The 20948-nt window shown below is 43.9% G+C and overlaps 3 protein-coding genes across 3 annotated transcripts; all 3 read right to left on the reverse strand.

The window, feature by feature from the left end:
- Positions 1–2483: 2483 nt before the first annotated feature.
- On the reverse strand, positions 2484–6762 carry LOC306779488 (histone H4 transcription factor). The gene is made up of 10 exons (XM_079271429.1): positions 6696–6762; positions 6025–6233; positions 5107–5333; positions 4900–5017; positions 4657–4809; positions 4487–4561; positions 4237–4357; positions 3964–4102; positions 3754–3878; positions 2484–3625 (listed from the first exon to the last, which is right to left on the reverse strand). The coding sequence occupies exons 2-10, from the start codon at positions 6173–6175 to the stop codon at positions 3193–3195; spliced, it is 1542 nt and encodes a 513-aa protein (XP_079127555.1). The 5' UTR covers positions 6176–6233; positions 6696–6762; the 3' UTR covers positions 2484–3192.
- A 2406-nt stretch (positions 6763–9168) lies between these two features.
- Positions 9169–15601, reverse strand: map6b (microtubule-associated protein 6b). Its single transcript, XM_079272524.1, has 3 exons — positions 14574–15601; positions 13284–13497; positions 9169–10860 (listed from the first exon to the last, which is right to left on the reverse strand). Exons 1-3 carry the CDS (start codon positions 15320–15322, stop codon positions 10654–10656), a joined length of 1170 nt encoding a protein of 389 aa, XP_079128650.1. The 5' UTR covers positions 15323–15601; the 3' UTR covers positions 9169–10653.
- Positions 15602–16002: 401 nt separating this feature from the next.
- On the reverse strand, positions 16003–19997 carry thap12b (THAP domain containing 12b). The gene is made up of 5 exons (XM_079272422.1): positions 19707–19997; positions 18936–19056; positions 18720–18827; positions 18577–18613; positions 16003–18457 (listed from the first exon to the last, which is right to left on the reverse strand). The coding sequence occupies exons 1-5, from the start codon at positions 19793–19795 to the stop codon at positions 16509–16511; spliced, it is 2304 nt and encodes a 767-aa protein (XP_079128548.1). The 5' UTR covers positions 19796–19997; the 3' UTR covers positions 16003–16508.
- Between the last annotated feature and the right edge of the window lie 951 nt (positions 19998–20948).

Consider the following 20948-nt stretch of genomic DNA (forward strand, 5'->3'; position numbering starts at 1 on the left):
TCTGTACGTTCATGGGTACAGTGCAAACGTGAGCTGCTAATAGGTCATTTGGGCATACATTCAATTGTATTCAATGCAAATTTGCCCGAATGTAAACACATGTAGGCTATGCGGGGCTCAAGTTGTGTCCCAGACTTTGAAAATCTCTGGCCTAGAGTTTATCATCCTTCCTGCTCAGGAACTGACAGCATCACTTTCTCCTGTCTCAGCAGTCCACTTTACACGTGCACGGCCTGGTCCATCAACATCTTCACGTGCATCAGCACACTCACCTGCATGCCTTCATTCCCATCCTTGACCAATCCTTGACCATCCTACCTGCTCCAATGGCAGCTCAGGACAGTAACGTAAGGAGATGCATCACTGTACTGTGTTTGTTAACATCTACATGATTTCAATCACAACTTTACCAATTCCCACCCGAAGCCACTTTACCTTACCGCCACTCAGCCACCAGGAATGACGTCAAGTCGTTGTCTTTCACCTCTTGCTGCAGTTCAACACGCACCTTCCCTCCTTTGCTCCCGTCACTGCCTTTCACAGAGCAACACAGAAGCCCTTCAGGTCAACAGTGAGTCCAACACGAAACCAATCAAAACTGTCAATACAGCTAAAGATGAAAACTACAGTCTCACTTCTGCTTCGTTTTTAAACATTCAAACATCAATTATGATATTTCGCGACAGTCAACTGTTTGTTGCAAAAATGTTTTCACTATTTCTTCAGAAACGAGGGAGATGGGGCGCACTGCATGTCTGCATTGCATGGAAGATATATTACAACGAACAACTCAAAGTAATAACTAAATGCATCCACATTCCAGTTACATAAAAGAATGAAGTCTGAGTACTTACATTTTAGGCATTTTGTGTCCGTTAAACTGGATTACATTTTTTTTTTAATCATTATAGTATCCTTCATGTTTGGACATAAGTTAGTTGACAGAAAACATGAACAAAATCAGTTTCAATTTGCTAAAAATTAAGAAAAACTGTTCAGAAGTTCAGAATACTCCGGCATCTTTTAGTTAGGACATGTTGTCATTGTGACTTGAATACTTTTCGATCTCATTCCGCAACTTGTGTTGTGCTTCACAAACTCTTTTTCACAGAAAATGCAGCAAAAACCCAACAGTCTCCATCGAGACCTGACACCGGAGTATCTTGCAACCCGTCTCCCTGGCACGGTGCAACACAAGGAATCAGACAAGTCCTCCTGCATACACCCACATATCGGTGTGTTTAGAGCCAGCGATGGAGGAAACACCTTCAGCAACAGTACCTATATGTGCTAAATGATCAAAGCTGACCTGCTTCTCTCTTCTTTTTTAGACTCTCCATGTGGACACTCTGCATATGTAGATACTGCTGACGGGAGAGAAACAGGACAAACAGCCGAACATTCAAGCCACGTCAACAGCAGTTATCCCTCTGACCTTTACACATCTCCACCTGCGTCTGTCCACAGCCACCTGAGCAGCAGGGAGAAACAGCCCCCGAACCTGCACTGGAAGGAGAAGCTTGAGGAAAAGGAGAAAGATGGGGGCCAACAAGTCGAAACAACTAAGGACTTCCCTCTCAGAGACCACGCGCTGGATCCAACGACGACTCCTGAACTTGACGGCAGACACGGCGTCTCGCTTGACAGGAAAAGGAAGTGCGAGTGCGACAGCTCCATCAAAGTGAAGATGGTGAAGCATGAAGTTGTAGATGAGCAGTTTGATTCCTCGACTACTTTGTACACTGATCCGTCTCCGTTCGGTCCAGCTCACACACGTCCAGATTCACACAGCATGCCAGTGCAAGATACAAACAGAAGAGATGTGTCGGCCATGTACCCCAACAGCAGTAGATGTAAAATGATCAGAACTCCTGGGGGACTCGTGCCTTATCCAGGAGCTGAACTGCATCCCTACCAAAGTGCTTCATGGGAGCCAATATGGGACGCTCACAAGAGAACGGATCTCCACTCCAGACAAATCGTCCTGAAAGACTATTCATTGAATACCTGCAAAGCAATCAGGACGCCTCTGGCAGCAATGAGGCAAAAAGAGGCTTTTCACGGTTTCCTTACTCCACCTCTTTATTTCCCTCTTGCATTGAGGCAGCAGGAGACGGTGGACCTTAGAGGGAGGGAGTTTCTACACTCAAGGCACGAGAACTGTCACTTCCAGCGTGCTGGCTATGTGGCAGCATCCTACCTGGAGCCCTGAGTCTCCAGCGCCTGTCTGAAGGAACAGAGGAGCAGCTACTCCCTCATTTAGAGCACGTCTGTTAACGGCGCTCCGCACAAGTATTGAGAGAATATAATGTATGGAGTGGTACAGCTGCAATTAGACAAAATGATTCTTAATAAAACACGGTTGTCTTGATATTTTACATCGATTTCTTGGATGATTTTTTGGCATCTGTACAGTCAAACTTGCATTTTAATGATTCCCTTTGTTAAATCGTTTTTAAAAATAAATATATTAAAAACACACATGCTTGCTGATAACAATGTTCATGTCTGGAAGAAGAAGAAAACATATTTGTCAATCTGCAAACTCAACATTTGCTGCAGCTGGTTCAGAGTTGATGGGGTGATTGCTCTCTTGTAATATTAAGTCTGCAGCCAACCCGGTGTCTCTGTGAGCCCATGCTTTGAACCACAGCGGTGGATCCACAGACCAATCAACATTACCAAAATAAAAGCTTACTTGTCGATCTAAATTGTATTTAAAGTTTGTAACAATAAAATGAAGCGATATTCCAAGACTACTAAAAATGATGTCTTCTGAATTCTTCTGGAAATATAAAATAAACAATGGGATGTGGGTTGTAAAGAACAACATTACGAAGCTTTGTAGTGCTTTTAAGTCATCTTATTCATGTAAACTGCATCAGAAACATTAACGGGATTAACAGGCAATCCCATAGACGGGAGACGTCACAAAGCCAAGCGGAGGCATTCGAGTTAATAAGAGCTGCTATATTAAAAGTATGGTCTCCAAAACCAGTGCAAACATCAGCATTTCAATGTCACACCACTCTAAAAACACTGGAGACCATAACAAAGCTTTAAAAAAAAGAAAAAGTTCCAGTCTCCACTGGCAGCTTCACAGCAAAAATAAACTACAAGAGGCAAATGTCATTGCATAACAGCTACAAGAGTGGCTATGATGGATGCGTGATGCAGGGCAGCGTGCAGCAGTCAGACTACGTCCATGCCCAGGCCCCTCGCCACCTCCGTCAGGGCCTGGACCGCTCCAGATGTCCCACTGCCATCGCAGTCCTCCTGAGATAAGCCTCCAGGCTCCTCCTCAATGTGGGGGATGGTGTTCATGACGCAGTAGACGGGAGAGTCACTGCCTCTCGGGCTGGGCTGAGACGAAGCGTCCTCGCCTCCGGAGAGCTCCGAGGAGTACGAGGAGGAGGAGCTGGAGGAGGGCGAGGAGGATCCCGCAGGGGAGCTTCGGCCGCTCTCCGGCGTCACCGCGGCCCTCTTGTTCCGGATGCTGGTTCTCTGACTTTTCCGGAGGCTCTGTGGCTTTTTGGCCATGTTCTTCATGATCTCCTTTGTCACTTCCACGGTCTCAAACCGCACCATGTTGACTTTCAGAAAGCCGTCTACGTCCTTTCTGTATCTGTGAAGAAGGCACATGGAACAACCACATGTTAAACATTTCTTATTCCAGTCTTTACTCGTGATTACTTGAACAACATTTGATGCAAAGAGTGGTTGTTTCAGAGGCGATCAGCTGTGGTGGATTACCTGAAGCGGGAATGTCCAGAGGGCCATTTCAGCTCATGCTTCTTGCGAAGGTGAAGCGTGAGAGTGTAACACCACGAGAAGACCTTATCACAGATATGGCATTTATATTTGGATATCCCCCCGACCTGTTGGTTAATATGATGCAACGATGTTAACCACTAAGCATTGTAACCGTCGCCGAGATTACAGCAGGTTGACGATGTGACGAACCTCGTGCACTCTCTTGTAGTGGTGGCTCATGGTTTGGAATGTCTGACAGGAATAGTCGCAGCCTTCCACTGTGCAGTGATACACAGCGCCCTCATTGTGAATCTCAGTGTGCTTTTGTAGATCAGGCTGGTTCTTAAATCTGTAAAAAGATCAAATAAATCATCATCATTTAGAGGCGGTTGTTCTCCACGTCTGACAAACTATTCCTAAGCCCTGATTTTGCAAAAGAACAGCTGTACAACTGGAGCTAATTAGCTGTTTGGAAGGTTCTACCTCTTGTCGCAGAAGTCACATGGGAAGGGCCGCTCATCACAGTGGCGGAACCTGATGTGGATCTTCAAAGCTGCCAAAGTGGTGCAGGTCATGTCACAGAAGGGACACTTCACCTGATTCACTGAGAGCAAAAGAAAAAGTAATAATTAAACATAAAAATTGGCTCGTCAACTAACCAGCCCCCACTTAGATCTGCCCGAAGCATTCCTGAAAACAACAATTTAAGATTCGAATGGTAGAAGATTGTTACCGTGCTGACGAACATGATCCCTCAAAAGCCTCTCGTTGGAAAAAGCTTTGCCACAATGTTCACACACCAGCGACTCTGCTCGAAGGAGAGAAGTAAATGCACAGAAGTCAGCATTCGAGCCGACACATTTAGCAGCATCAGCATCCGAGAAAACGAAGAGTCCTTCTCACCTACTGGCTCGGCCTGTCTGTGTAGGTGGTCGAACAGCTTTGTGTTGCTGGAGAACATGCTGCCACACGTAGGACAGGCTACAAGTCTCTCCTGAGTGTGGCTCCGCATGTGTTCTCTTAAACGGTACTTGATTTTAAAGAAAGCATCGCAGCCTGTAATAGAAACATGGCGTATAGATGAGGTCAGACATGAAGTTAGACATCCCAGGAACATCTGTTTGCCCTCCTCTCACTCGGTCGTACCTGTCCAGTGGCAGAAGAGAGCCTGCAGCTGCAGCTGTTGCGGGAGAGACTGCGGCTCAGCACTTTCAACATGATTGTCCACATGTCGGTAGAACCACTCAGGATTGTTAAATGTACTCTACATGAAGACAAAAAATATAAATTCTGTAATAAGGGTGCTATTAGTCATTTGATGACCGATGAATAAGTTTATCTAAAAATACCTACATCACAGTGCTCCCACTGGCAAACGTATCCATCTGATCCTTCAGGAACCAGGTTGTTGCTGTGCAGGCCTTGGTTGCAGCTGGGCAGATCCGGACGGGACTTGAGCAGCTGTGACCCGACAAACTTGAGCTTACCGTGGTAGTTGTGGAAGTAAGCATGGACCTCCAGCTCCGCAGGGCTACCCATGGACAGAAATAGACATCCATTCCAGAGACAAGCATACTCCTCTACACAGAGAGAGGGGACGAGTAATTACTGCACTGAAGAAAGGAGAGTTTACACAGAATGCACAGGGAGTTTATTTGACTGTAAGGCTGAGCAAACAACAGAAGATTGAAACGGAATATCTTAACCGACCTAATATAAGTGAAGTCGGTATGCTCAGTAAATTCCTTCAGACTAGCTGTTGTCTAATGCACCTGAAAGTCAAACAACCTGTCACCTAAATTAACGATGACTCGCTGTCAATCAGTGTGCACTCATGTCCTTTGCGTTGCTTCAATCATAACAGAGAAATTGAGTCAGAATGTTTCCACCGAGCAACAACAGTGAGAGTTCCATCTAACGCCAACAGAGAAATTCACACAAATGTTGGAGAAACTGCTGTGAGCCGGGGTGCAGATGAGGAAGATTTGGGTACAAATACAACATTTAAAAAGATGCAAAGGCAGTTGTGTGGGCAGGACATGGCTGTTGCTTCCATAGGAAACCATGGAATCAGTTTGTTTCTTCAGTGTAACGTCACTTATCTGTTAGATTTTGCTAAGTTTTCTTGTGCAAAACAGATCTTGATCTCAATTAGATGTCCTGACTACATGAGGGTTAGAATGACTGACTTAGTCATATTGATTTCAGGTAATATCTCTCCCCCTTACAGGTGGCATATAGCTTGACTCCTTGTGTATCCTCCTCACTCACCCAGCTCCTCTAAGGCATCATTGTCTCCCAGGTAGTCCTTCAAATGCAAAGACATATGATCGCTCAGCTCCTCCATGGTGCGGCCCTTGAAGTTGCATGAAGCCCACTCACACACCACCTCAAAATTGTCTAGTCTCTTGGTTGTCATCATGATGGTGATCACTGTGTGCTCAGCTGCTGCTGCACACAACCACCAAATAACGGACCACCTGAACAGAAACACATAGAACTGACATTTTAAGCTGGAATATTAAAAACATGCTAACTGACTGTGAAACTGTGAAATGTATTCGCCGACGTTAGCTGGAGTTAGCTGAGACGTGATAATCTATATTTCTGGACGATGATTATGTTAACCAAAACACACAAGCAATCGTTTTATTCCCGACTGTGCTCATAAACAAAACAAGTACGTAGCTAACATCTTATTTATATCTTAGTATGTTGTGTTCATATAAGTAAGAGTTAGTATTTTGGCTGACAGTCTAGCTAGCGCTGACGGTTTGAACACTGACAGTTACTTTCTCGGACTATTCATTAACTGCTAGCTAACGTTTTTCACGTTTTAATCTTTTGACGTGAAAAATAACGACATCTAAATGTGGAAGTTGTAAACACACACAGACGTTTCCGACACTTGCGATACACGGAGTGCTGTCAATGCTTCTTACGAGTATTAGTGTCAGTAGCTTCAGCAGCTCTGTTATCTTTCTCCTTCCCTCCACTGAGCTTGTCTGGTTTTGTTTATTTCCGGTCAGTGCGAGCCTCAAAACGGAAGTTGGTCTTCTTCGCCTGTTATTGAAAACAGACGAAGAAGAATACTGCCTATTCCTGTCGTGGAGTCATCCAACAACTGACTTTATCTCAAAAACAGAAAAATCCAAACAATGTCATTTTTGAGGGAAATATTAGAACATGTATGTAAATGTGTGCAGAGACGTAAACATTGATAATTGAGAGCCTGTTCCTCCTTTGCTTTGCTGTATGTTTGAATTGTTAAATCCTTCAATCATTCAATTCAATAATTTGTTAATTACTAGTTTTCTTATTTGTAACATTCTCTTTGTTTTATTTAATTTGTCCAATCCATTGGTCAAAATATGTATGAACCCTGCCTGGTGAAAGAATGCTGTGGTGTTAAAACCACACACACAAAAAAGGGAATTTTGGGTACGCTTTGGATAAAAGCGTCTGCTAAATGACTGTAATGTAATGTGTCCTCGTTCACCGCAGGGACAAGTTTGCTGGAGAGAAGATCCCAACTCTGGAGCAGGCGGTGGAGGAGTGCATCAAACTGCAGCTCACCATCTACTTTGATGTCAAAGGTCATCCAGATGAGGTGCAGCCAACAAAACAAAAAACAACTGTCGTACAAGTTGATTCAATTGATGTGCCTAGTCAGCATTGCATAATGACGAGAACATGATTATCGTGTTCCAAAGATAGTTTTTAGCTCGAGTACACGATGATCTTAAAGCAAATATTGAATAAATGTGCTTTCATTACTCAGCACATTTTAGGGGATTAAGGAAGGCAGAGCTGCATTTGTCGAGGTCCGCAGCTGCTAGTTACCACCAACACACACACACAGGAACACACAATGTGCACAGGAACACACACACACACACACACACACAATTATCTAAAGCCTCACACACAACTCTAAACAGTCGACTGTCCTACAATAACCGTGTGTTTCTCTTCACCTCCCAGGCCGCTGCAGCCCTAAAAGAACTGTATTAAAAGTACCCAGTCAGAGATGAATGGGGGGTGAGTGGGAGATGTAAGTGTTGGATATATCACCCTGGATAAGCATGTCTGAGCCGCGTCTTGTCTCGGCTGATCTTCAGTCACTAAACACAGACTGTCAGCTCGCACTGTAGAGTCAGGCTCTTCGCCTGAACCACAAAGGATACCTGTGGTGACTTTTAGGCCTTAGATATATATGTAAAATATGACCATGTATATCAGTCCTTAGAAATATGAGTTTAATGGTACATTTTTGTCGGTCTCTATTAGTTATTGTTAAATATATATATTTCAGTTCGTCTATCTCAGGTCTGTAGGTGAAAGGTAATCGCTCCAGCTCGAGGGTCGCGCAGTGACGTCATTGCCCCGCTCCGTAAAGCAGTCCGACTAAACGAACAACGATGAGAGCGGAATTTAAGAGATTCTAACTTCAGAATAAAATCTAAATTCGACCCTCTCAATACAGTATTATAATCTATGTAGGTGAGAGTCTAACCAGCCAGACAAGTCTGTTAGAGAGGGGACAAAGCATATCAGCGCTAGTGCCATCGCTGATCTGTTATTCAATATTTCATGGGCCCATAATAACTGAATTATTCATAGTTTTATGTCAGGATGACTGATTCACAGGAAAATGAACACCAGCATCTTAAAGCCAGCTAGTGAATTAACTGAAACATTATCGAATCATTTTCCCATTTTACATTTTGAACTTTGAATCTTTTGCTTTAAGATAAGACCATTTTGCATCTCCTAATTATTTAATCCCTGAACTGTAAGCAACATGGAAAAAACAATGTGCCCATTACATCTCAGAAAAATACTTTACATGGTTCTAAATGTTGGCTGAGTTTTGCAGGGAACAACATGCCTTCTCTTTAAAAATAAAACATACTGTTACTTACATACTGTGCTTACTAGGAGTGCTGTGGAAATACAACCCAGGCCTAGGAACGTTTTCTTTAGGTTCATTTTGTATTCTCTGCAATATAACTACCGTCTCTATTTTACTGTGCTATCAATTTAATGCCTTGATATTTTTGTAAATATTCAGAAAAGATATATAGAATAATACACAGAATATGTCAAGATGGTGAATTACTCCTCATTACTGAAGTGTTCAAAGGCTGCTGCAGCAAATGCAAACAAAATATGAACTACAACTATTCGTTAAAACCCATATTGTCATATTTGTTTTCTCCAATTCAAAATCACTATTTTAAAGAATTGATTTGATATCATATCAAAGTAAAATACCAAAGCAAAATACTATTTTTTAACTATTTTTAACAATGAGTCACAGCACAGGATTCTCTATCATCATTTTAATCAGAGTTCATTCAGAGCAAGATGAGAGTACAAGCACAATATCACAACATGTTTGCAGCGGTATGACGTTGTCACAGCATCATCTCTCTCCGGTATGACTCCACACAAAAGCCCAAACCAGACAGCATACACAATGAGAGATATAGCACCAGGGTGTTGGAGTGAACAGCAGCACGTCTAGTGGTTGGGTCAGACTTGATACTAGCAGGCAGCAGGAGGTCATACACAGAAAAGTCTCTCACACTCGCACACACACACACACACACACACTGAAGCCAAAACTGGAAGCAGACACACTGCGGTGGTGTTCGAATGGGCTCTCACACACTGCAGCCAAGTTGGCCGCTATGGGTTTAAGTACAAACACTTCATGTCGTGTTTATAATGAACAGTTTTTTTTGCACATTTTCACAGAGCAGCATTTGAAAGAGCTGAACTTCAAGTCCTGGCCCATTCCCTGTCCTTCAACACCTGGAGAGATCAGCCCATTTAGAATGTGTTGAGTAAATACAATAGGTTCTCCCTTTTCAGACCTATAATGCATAATTCGTTTCTTATTTAGCACAATTACAGCGTCACAGCTCAAAGGAGAGGATGGAGTACAACGTCACAAAATACTAAGTCATCAATAAAAACTCCAGTATGCCCATTAAATCGAAGGAGCGGATCTTCATTTCGATTGCAAGAAACATGTTTTTGTGGGTGAAACCATTTTGCTGGTGTGTTTAGTTTATAGCTTTAACAGCCACTAGACTATGATTTTACTAGGTGGATGCACTTTTGTTTCTATGGAGTGGCCAGGATCTATTACTACACATGCATTATATTTGAAAATGTCTTGCCCCTATATACTTATCTTTAAAAGGCTCAATTTACAAGCTAAAATGTGACTGTGACATAAAGTCTACTCAACCAAAAAACGGGGTCCTGCATGCAAGCTGTAGTAATTCTATTACAGTTCATTTGGTTTCTTAGCAACCAAACTGATGAAACCAGATATCGTCCAGAACAACGAAATGAAAACCAGGACCGTACAGCAGAGGCACGGTAACTAGGAAACGCAACTATAAAACAGATTTCGTACTTTCACAAAACCTTGTATGTGATACAGCCTGAGAGAAAAAAAAGCATCCCGTTCACAATTTATACAATCATTATATTTATCTCAATTGTCATTCAGAGAAAGGTAAAAATGTCCTTTCATACACACGTACACGTGTACTGATGGCTCTTTTTTATCGTTCAATGTCAAACAGAACTCATATAAATAATGTGCAAATGATGTACTCAACAATATCAAGCGGTTCTGTGCAGCAAAAAACAAGGAATCACACACTTTCACACATTTACACACACGCTCACACACACACATACACATTTTAAAGTGAAATAATTTGCATTGTTCTAAAAGCTTAACACCAGTGCCCATTCGAAGGTGAACAATGTATGAGAGGACAACAAAAAGAACAGGTAGGGAAATAAACCAAACGGAAGAAATTTGCCCAATTCGTCAAGTCGCCTTTGATCACACAGTGTGGAGATGAACTGCTTTTACTGCTTCGCTTCAGCCAGTCTATTGCTGATCTCTTTGCTCTTCTTTGTGACAGCTCCATCTGGGCTGGCCTCTGGGGCGACCAAAGACGGCTTCTTCTTGGCTGACTGGGAACTAGCAAGCTGCTTCTCTTTTGATTTTTTCACCATTTTCCCTGTTGTTGTTGGTGTCTTTTTTGGTTTGGTGCGAGACACTGGTTTATCCACCTGAAACAGAGGAGAGGTGAAAATCCTGAGCGTAAAGACGAAAACAGTCAATTCAACTTAAACCGATGTTACGGCAATAGTTTGATATTTTGGGAAATTCACTTAATCGCTGTCTTGCCAAGAGTTAGATGAGAAAATCGATGTTTTTCTCATGTCTGTCTATTAAATTAGAAGCTACAGCCAGCAGCCAATAACAGCTTGGCAAAAAAAAATGGAAATGGGGAAACAGCTAGCTTGGTTCAATCCAAAGGTTATGGGTGTATTTATTATGTGCTGGACTATTTCTTCGGGCAATAACGTCTTGGAGTCTTCCCATGACAGCAAGACGGGTAGAAGAGAGCAGCATCGATCTTCTCATCTAACTCCTGGTTAGAAAGCAAATAAGCGCATTTCCCAAAACGTCAAAACTATTCCTTAAAACGATTGCTTGAATCTAAATGATGTCACAGTCATATTTTAGCATGCAATACGTACCTTCTTTACCCCGTTACTTAATATAAAGACAGGCAAATGACACCAGATGGTAGAGGTGATGTTTGCATTGTGTGGTTAGTGCAATGAGGATAAAGGAAAAAAGAAACGCAGCACAAAAGGTGTATTTGTGTCTTTCCTTTTATAAAACACTAGTTCGTGCAGTTTTCCATTTAAGTTTTAAAGCAACCATAACATACAATGTTAATGGTTTGTATTAGCATATGATGTTAGTTTTACGCCTTAAAGAAAGGATATTTTGTGAACATTCAACCATTCATAGTGGTGGCAAAACCGTGTGACTGGAGGATCGTCGGTTCCAATTCCCTTACCAACTGGGAAAATTGAGCAAGGCACTTAGCTTCTCTCTGCTCTTGTTGAATAAAAGACTCATGGATAAGCTCCCAGATCAATTTGTATCAATGAGTTGGTGGACAGCAAAAAAGTTGCATGCTCAACTTTTGCTGAATAAATAAAACTTTAAAAAACGTGTACGAGATGACAAATGTTTGTAAAAGGCTTTTTTTCTCTCTCCTGACAGTTATAATGAAGGGCTCTGTTTGTGAATTAAAAGGATCTGGTGCACAGGTGCCACAGACACATCAAAGTGGAATACAGTATGTTATCGGGTGTGGTAGGGAATGTGCCTTTCATGGCCAAAAAACTCTTAAAGTGCACTCTGCACCATGGTGCTTTTAACAATACAGTCCAAATTAGATCAGACACATTTACAGCACACATTCTTGATGCTGTGTGGACCTTGAAGAATAAAGTTAGATCTTCATGGCTGCATCATACTGAACTGCAAACTGCTACGATGCCAATCAGACAGCAAAAGCCAAAAGGATGACATCATCTGCAAGTTTCCAAATGTAAAAACTAAAATACCATTTTGCCAAATGAAATGTGCACCATACACTGTCACCAAAATAGAGCCATAAAGAGCAAAGATCTGTTTAAATGTATACTGATGAAATGTGATGAAATGTTTGTCTTATTGGCCTCCACTGATGCAATACATCCATCTCTTTTGTTTTGATTCTCATCTGTCACTTGGAAAATATCATCTCAGCTCCTTTGTTTCTTCCATTTATCCATGAATCCACCCTCTTTCATAAACCTCCTTATTTTCATAAAGGCTGGTGGGTGGTGCGGGCTGAGAGGTGGGCAAACGGTGAAGATGTGGCCGATAGTGTTTGCAGGGTTGCGTCTTGCACACGTGTGACTGTGGCTCGTACCAGCCAAGGCGCATACTGGGCGTGTATGTGTGTCCAGTATGTACAATTGCGTCTGATCAATTTGAGGTCAGCCTCCATGCCTTCTGGAAGAAACAGTGAACACACCTGACTACAGCAGATTTAGAACAGAGCTGCTCTCAGTCTCTGAGACGTCCTACAAGAATGAGAGAGGGAGTGGCCATATGAACACACGACTACAGACACATTTTTTAACCAATTGTCATCTAAACTGGCGATAACATGCACCAAGATACCACTCTATGTCACTTGCTGCTGTAATACAAAGATCGGATATTATTTAAATGTCAAACTGATGCAATACATATGTTTGTTTTGTTCAAAAGTCACAGACTGGCTATTTCAATTATTTACTGATTTATATGTATGATGGAGTAATATAACAATAAAAATGACTTATTTTGTTCACTAAAATGTCTTAAAATTGAAATATGAAGCGGTTTTGTTCGTGTATAATAAGTCTGAGAGCCAATCACCTGCCATCGGACCACAGAGTGACATTTAAGTAGCAGTGCTTCCAGTGAGTAAGAACTCATGCTCAAAAGAAAGTCAAACTTAATCCCAAAGTACGAAACCAAGTTTTAGACATGACTACAATTCAGTACTCTCAGAGGAAACTCTTGGAACAGTAAATGGCTCTGGTATTTTACAGACCTAGACCAACATCAGTGGATCTGTGTGCGGGCATGCTCTCACCTTGGCAGCTTCCTTGCCAGGCTGACTGTACAGGCTGCGTATCCTCCTGCGGTCGATCAGCTTGTTGTCAGCGGGGTGAGCCTTCACCTGCTCCCCCTTGTACGTGGCGCTGTAGCTGGTTTCCCGACTGGTCTCCTCCACTGGGGGTTTATACTGAGATGGAGCTTTAATGGCCTTCACTGGTTTCACATCCTTGTATGCCTTGAACTCAGTCCTACAAACAGTGGGGGGGGGGGGGGGGGAGCAAGCAGAGAGTTTCTACGGCCGCAATGTATGATGACTTATTATTAATTAATTTAACAATGAGTTTCCAGATTAACGGATGGGCTTTTCGGCCAGTTATTGAAACCTTTTCAAAAGAAGCACACAACCAGACAATGAGTGCTGGAGAGAAAAAACATGTCCGCACGCCAGATAACGCTCACATGAACATTTCATTGTTTACCACTGGTGACGTTTTGAGCGTCTAGCTCTGATCCCACTGTCTGAAGAATTAGAAAAATATGCACGATTGGCAATTTTAGACAGGAAACAGGTTTTCATCAACTCATAAGACATTCTAGTTCAAAGATGAACAAGGGTTTCATCATGTCATCTTTGTTGATGTTTGATTTATGTGTCTGTGTTCTTCTTCTTCTTCTATGCAACCGCCAATTATTAACCAGTCATTCATGTAATCAGATGAAGTTTTGTTTTATTGCTCACATCGTAACTCTGCTTTAATAACTGGCACATACATTGGTCAGTTTGAGTTCATTTCAAGTAATCCTCTGGAATAACTGTATCTTAACAAACTCAGCACAAAATCGAAGGCACTGGTGTATGTTCACTTCATACATCTGTGGGGCAGACTGAAGCCATCAAGTCTCGTTTGCTCACACTTATCATGCATCCCTAAATCAATTCAGAGGCAGCCTGCAGAAACCACGTTAAGACACATGATTACATTCAGACCCTTTCACTGGCTCTTCTCATTCATTGCTACTCACTGCATTGATTCGGTAGTACTCTTGGGGGGGGGGGGGGGGGGGGGGGGTAGAGCAGGAACAAATCAATGATGCAACCTTTGTCTGTGGCGGTACGGTTTGCTTTGGAAATCGCTGGAGATTGTAACAAGAGACCATGCAATACCAAATCCACCTAAGTGTGTTATCACTGGACAGGGCAGTGTGGCATGCAGCAGCTGTGCAGCCCTGTTGAAAGCTGAAAGAAAACGTCTTTAGAAAGGCACAAGCAAAAGGCTTTCATTTCAATGCTCTGAGAATAAACACCCTTCATACTACACCTTACCTATAGCTGCTAGAAGTCGACATGACCTGCTTGATCTGTCTGTTCAGAGCGTCTGCAGCTGCTCTGCCTTTCCTCTCCTCGGCGCTCACGTCTGCGGGCACCTGATCTTCCGTCTTCTCAGCCGTCTGTCTCTCTGCTGACTTTTCCCTCTTCACGCTTCTCTTGGCCGGCTCCTTGGACTCTTTCTCCTGCGTTTTCTCCTCGATCTCGCTCTTCTCCACGCCGCTCTCGGCCTCGGCGGCCGCATGATCCAGTTTAGCGCTCCCTGCGCTCCGCTCCGGCCCACCGGAGGTCGCGGCGGCGGCGGCGGGGCTGGGTTTGGGTATCCAAGGGTGGTCGTGCTTCTTCGGTATAGGCCAGGGCTTGTAATCCTTCTGGTACTGAGTTTTGGTATTGAACGGGGCCTCCGAGCGTTGGAACTCATCCCTGGGCTTGCAGCTGGGCTCGGGGCGCACATTCCACGCCTTGTAGTCTTGGCGCATGACGGACGCTGCAGAGCCATCTTTGCCCGCTGCGGCACCCGTCGCGGGCGGTGCCTTCCCGGGCTCATGCTCGTCGGGATGGGGCTGGGTTTCTATGGCAATGCCTCCGGCCCTCTTCTGTCTCGGCTGCGGGTGATGGGGAAGACGCTGCACGCCGGCCACATCCGAATATTTGGTGAAAACCAAAGGCACCGCCATGTCCGCTTTGTCCAGCTCCGTCCAAAAGCGGTTGATGCAGCAAGCACGCGTGATGCACGGCCATGCCATGATGATGATAAAAAAAACTATGAGGCTGGCGAGAAAAAGACGCGCAGAAAAAAAAAGCTCTCGATGGGGGATAAACGTGTAAACAAAAGTCCTACTCACGTCTCGAAGACTTGCAAATGCTCGGTCACTCCCCCTGTACACTCAGTTTGTCCAGTCAGGGTGATTCCTCCTTATAGCTTTATATAACTATGCTCTTACCGATCTTCACCCTTCTCTCTCCTCCTGCAGCCCAGCTGTTCTTCGCCAAGTTTAAATGGACTTTGGAGTGTTTTCCACGTTGCTGTCTGGTTGCGCATCAAAGCGACCCCACCCACATTTGTGTGATGCTTCCGAGATGCCCGGGGTCTGAGTTTGCACGGTGAACTATCACCTGAGCTTGTCACCGTCTGGCCAGCGGAGAGGGAGGAGACACGTTTAACCACATGGGCTGCCATGTCAGGAAATGCCAACTTCATACTACAGAGGATGTACCAGCAGCGTGTTGTTGTTCCACCTCGAGGAAATGGCCGATTACTACAAAAAAAATAAAGGTTTACTTTATAAAATATCGAACTGTAGGGCTTTGCCTTTATGCTTCAGGCAGTAACTAGATGGATACAATCATTAAGTATGCATATAACTGAGGAAAGAGGAAACATTTACATAAAGCTCACTCAAAGCGCCTTCATTTTGCTTTCTATGCATTCTTTTTTATTGAACCAAACAGAAAACACATTGTGGAAGTTATGTAAAAAATGTAAAGGACTACTTTGTGTAAAAACAAAACAAAAAGAGTCTTCCAATTGAGCATGCTGATGTTGGTGTAACTGCTCCCTCTTGTGCTCTTCCTGCCTCGTAGTCAGTGGAAAGGCATAGATGTGCTGTGTGTCAACAAAGCGACTTGTGGATTAAAAGCACATATAATAAAGAAACGCCAACAGTAAATGAGCCCTTTATGGCAGATTTGCTTACAATTTTTTTTTTTTTTACTACATACAATAAGAACTCGGGTCATTTCTTTTTTTTCTGTGAAACATCAGGCCCGAACAAATGGGATCCATCATCTCTTAACAAAATCATTATCCATGTGAACATACATCAAAACATAAACGAGCGACCAAATGAGGATGTGTTTATGACCGACAGCATATCTGTTTCCTTCACTTTTGTCCCAGAACAGCTGAGCGAGCTCGGTGTTTGTGTCAAATCATTTTGTCGCAGCTTCTTCCTCAGCTACTTCCCCGGCATCAGCCACTCCCCCGGCATCAGCCACTTCCCCAGCCTCAGCCTCAGCCTCAGCCTCAGGATCGTCCTCCGGATAGAGTCTGCAATATTTGTCTACCATGACATCCAAGTCATGTTTGACATGAGTGTTGACATTCAGCATCGCCAGACTTTTGTTCCACTGCTTAGCGGGCACGCTGTCGAGATAAGCCTGCAGCCTGACGCTCGCCTTGACGCTTTTGTTGTCCTCCAGTTTCAGCACCGGCAAGGCGGAAAGTACCTTGAGGAAAGAGTTCACGTTGGGAAAGAACTTGACGTCTGGCAGCTGAAGGGTTTCGTGGATGGTGGTGGGCAGGCGCACCTCTTTGCCCCGGTGCTTCCACTTGATTCTCCAGCAGTGGAGCTCTGCAGGAAGCGTGTCCGGGCTGGGGAGGTCGTTGCGGTACACGTCTGCGTAGTTCTCCTCGGTGGTGTTGAACTTCATTTGCCCCATGACGGCTGGGACCAGCGACAGGCACTTGAGAGCTTTGAGGTTGGTCTCGGAGAACATGTCCTCCACCTCCTGCATGATGCCGTGGATAACGGGGACGGTCACATACTCCTTAAAATACGCCTCCGCTTGGATTTCACCCACATCGGCAGCACGCTGTTTCCTTAGAAACAACCTCGGCACCGTCACGGGAATCTCCATGACGTTGGCCACGCTCACCGCCTCCTCGTACCAGAACTCATGGTAGACATCGATGTTATCGTTGACCTCGTTTAGTGAATGGAGGACAGCAGTGAGGCTGTTGGCGGCAAAAAACACATCGAGTGTTTCCCCCTGGAGATTCCTCCCGAAGGCTCTGGTGAATGTGAGGACATTCTTTAAGATGACGATGGTGACGATGATCTCAAAGTCGGACAGCGTTTCCGTGACTGTATACGCATTCGCTACAACGGTGTCGGCAAACTTCCCCTCATCATTGTCCCGAATGCCGTCCATGCACAGCAGCAGGGGCGGCAGCATATCCAGCAGCACATCGAAGACGTCGTGCTGCACGGTCCATCCTGAGCCACAGGCTTGTTTCAGCGAAGCTCCTTTCTCTTCGTTCTTCTGGTAGTGAGTAGCGACGGCTTTTTCAAGTTCCTCGTGTGTGAACGGGGTTCTGAAGAAAGTGCCAATCCTTCTCAGAGTCTCCATGACCACCTGGACATTGGGAAAAGGCAGACTGTTGGCCAGGTGGATGTTCAGTGCCATGTGAGAGCAAGGCATGTGCAACACCAGAGGGTACTTATCCATCAGTAACACCGCCACCGCTTTCATCTTGGTGGTAGACGTCCCGGTGGCCTTGTGGGCCTGCCCACGGCAGTCCTCCATGCTGAGCCCCCAGCGGTCGGTCAGCTGGGCCTCCAGCCTCTCCACCAGCGCCGACTCATCGCCATCAAAAGACATGAAGTCCAAAAACTCTTCTCTGAGGACGTTGTGCTGATTCACAAAGTGTACAAACAAAGGCAGGTGCTTCTCGTTGGCAAACTCAACAAGGTCCCCCGACACTAGGGAGAAGAAGCGGCTCTCTCTCACCTCCATCAGCATCTCCTCTCTCACCGTGTTCTCGCAGATGTCCAACAGCTGGTTCTGCTGGGTTGCAGAGACGTATTCCGTGTTCACAGCCGTCGCCTGAAATCTCTTTTTCAGCGCTTCGTCACCAGCGTTCATGCGGTAATCGAGAAGGGCCTGGAAGTTGTTCGACATGTATTCAGCTTCAGATGCTTTGCCGGCCGCTAACGGGATACTCTGCTTTCCTAACATGACCACGACCTCAAACAGCGACCGCAGGTATTCACGACACTCCTTTTCCTCTGTGGACAGTTGAGGCTCATCCTCAGTGGTGCTTGTGCTGTCCTCAACTGCATCTTTTTTGGAAGCAAGCTGTTCAATAGAAGACGCCACTGGGGGGGGGGGGAAAGAAACAAACAATAAAAGGACACCGATTTCAGTAAATACTGAATAAAATGAACATGTGATTATTTAACTTTACTGGCAACAAATAAGTTCCACATCGACTTACATCTCCTTTCTTTAATCTTCCTCAGATCTTCTTCAGTCTGAAATGGCAAACTTATGTTCATTTACAAATCTCAAACAACAATTGCTCAAACTACCAAGGTTAAGCTGTGCATTTAAAACAGAACTAATAAATATTGTTCTTACAAGTTCTTTAATCCGCTTGCGATGTCTGGTATGAGGATTTTTTAGATGGCTTGTCAGATCAAATATGGTTGGAATGGCTGTATCCTTCAACACAGTCCTGTAGGGACTCTGAAAAGCAACACACTCAAATAAGTCATTTTCTGGGACACTTGTAGTTTTTTGAGAAACAAGTGGAAACATGCTGGCAGGCACTTTAGAATTGTGTTAGATACTCACTGTTTTGCACACCATCGCTGGGTCGAAGTGTTTGGCACATAATCTGTAGTGCTTGTTCAACTGGTCCGATGTTTTCGCGTCGAGGTCTGCTCTGCGGCAGTTCTCTACCCAGATTCGGCATCTAAAAAAGACAAGACACAGACAAGCTTTATGGGACATTTGAAAAACAGGAGTGAACTGAGACAGTAGCTGCGTTACACTTCTTCTAACAACTTCATTTGGGATAAGTGCATTAAAAATGACAACATGCAAACTAAACTTTTTGAGGAGATGCACTTATGACTTCTGGTGACTAGTAGTTCAGTTGAACACACTTATTGTAAGTCGCTTTGGATAAAAGCGTCTGCTAAATGACTGTAATGTAATATAATGTAATATAATGAGTGTGGTGTTGACAGACATCGAAAAAAAACTTTTTTGCCACAACTCATAATGTGAAAAAATTTAATTATTTGTGTGCAGTTTGCATGCTGGAGCCTCAAGTTACTCTTGGGTCACTTAACGTTACCAAATATCGTTAAACAGCATCAATATGTACCTCGAAGTATCAGTGAACATGGTGGTTTTCTGTAAAACATGTTAACATGAACCGTGGAGAGATATTGTAAAGTTGAGACGTCAACATAAAAAACATATTGAGGCACTGCGTTGGTTAGCTCCCGTTAACTTCGCACATGTTATGATTTATCAGTCATTATAAACTATGAAAGCGCACAATGCTACCGGTTGTTACATGAATATTTAGGGGTAACGTTAGAGATTACGTCTTACCTCTCTGGGTCACGTGGAAACCGAAAAAAAGCCAAATCGGACTGTGTACTCTTCCGTGTACAGTTTGGGGCCGCGCAAAAATTCGGCATGCTTCAAGCTAGGTGGCTAGCTTAGCTAACTTAGCTGACTACTATCATCTGCTAACTTTAGCGCTTTTGTAGAGAGACTCGCGTGGAGTCTAACGCAAACGGAGACGAAATATGACCCCAAATAGTGTCCAACAGGGGTTTCCATAAACAACTATCGCTCAGCTCCAACTAGATTCACGATCACAACAGTCACAAAGGTTCAATTTGGAGCAGATAGTTTTGCAAGACGATGACCCGCCCACAAGGCACCTGATTGGCCATAGCAAAAGTCTGGGCTAAAGCTATTGGTTTCTATCGACCAATTAAAAGACGACTTCATCCTTGACGACTATGACAGCTCCTACTGGCGCACTGCTGCCTTCCACTGGGTGGCTCAGGCCACTACAACACAGGAGCTAACGTTAGCTAAAAACAGGAGCTAACGTTAGCTAGCTAAAGGGTAACGTTAGGCCCATCGTTTATTGTCCTGTATCCAGGCTATCAGCTATCGTGCGAGGGCCGGTGTCGATGAAGGCAATTTAACTGACCGTGTCGAGTGCAAACAGAGAGATAGCTAGCTATTCTGGAATAAATATAAATTAATTCAGCAATTAATATATTCACGTTAGCAATCGGTAGCTATGTATTAGCTTTTACCAATACCATTGATACCTCTTACTCATTTCCTCCCAGTCGGTCTTAGCTGTCTACTTAGCGAGCTTAATTATGTAGCTAGATTGCCTCTAAATCTTAAAAATGCGCACAGTTAAATATGATGAAGAACGTATAGCAATATAAATAGATGATAATTGAATTATAAAATGATATGTATTTCCGTATTCCAACGCGGCTCGTTGGTCTAGGGGTATGATTCTCGCTTAGGGTGCGAGAGGTCCCGGGTTCAAATCCCGGACGAGCCCTCGCTCCCTTTTCTATTAAGAAAAACATAACATTTGTATTACCGAGAACCACTTTTGACACGCCCAACATCTAAAATCGCGGGAAATAATAAAATAGTCAATATCCCAGAATTACATAACCGCATAATTTGAAAGTAGTGTGTTAATTGTTTTTGCCATTTCCTTCGAAATTACGTTGCAATACGACCAAACGTCAGCAAAGTATTAGTCATCCATCGCATAAAATGCTAAGGGCTCGTCCGGGATTTGAACCC

The sequence above is a fragment of the Melanostigma gelatinosum genome, assembly GCF_949748355.1.
Source record: "Melanostigma gelatinosum genome assembly, chromosome: 7".
NCBI classification, from domain to species: domain Eukaryota; kingdom Metazoa; phylum Chordata; class Actinopteri; order Perciformes; family Zoarcidae; genus Melanostigma; species Melanostigma gelatinosum.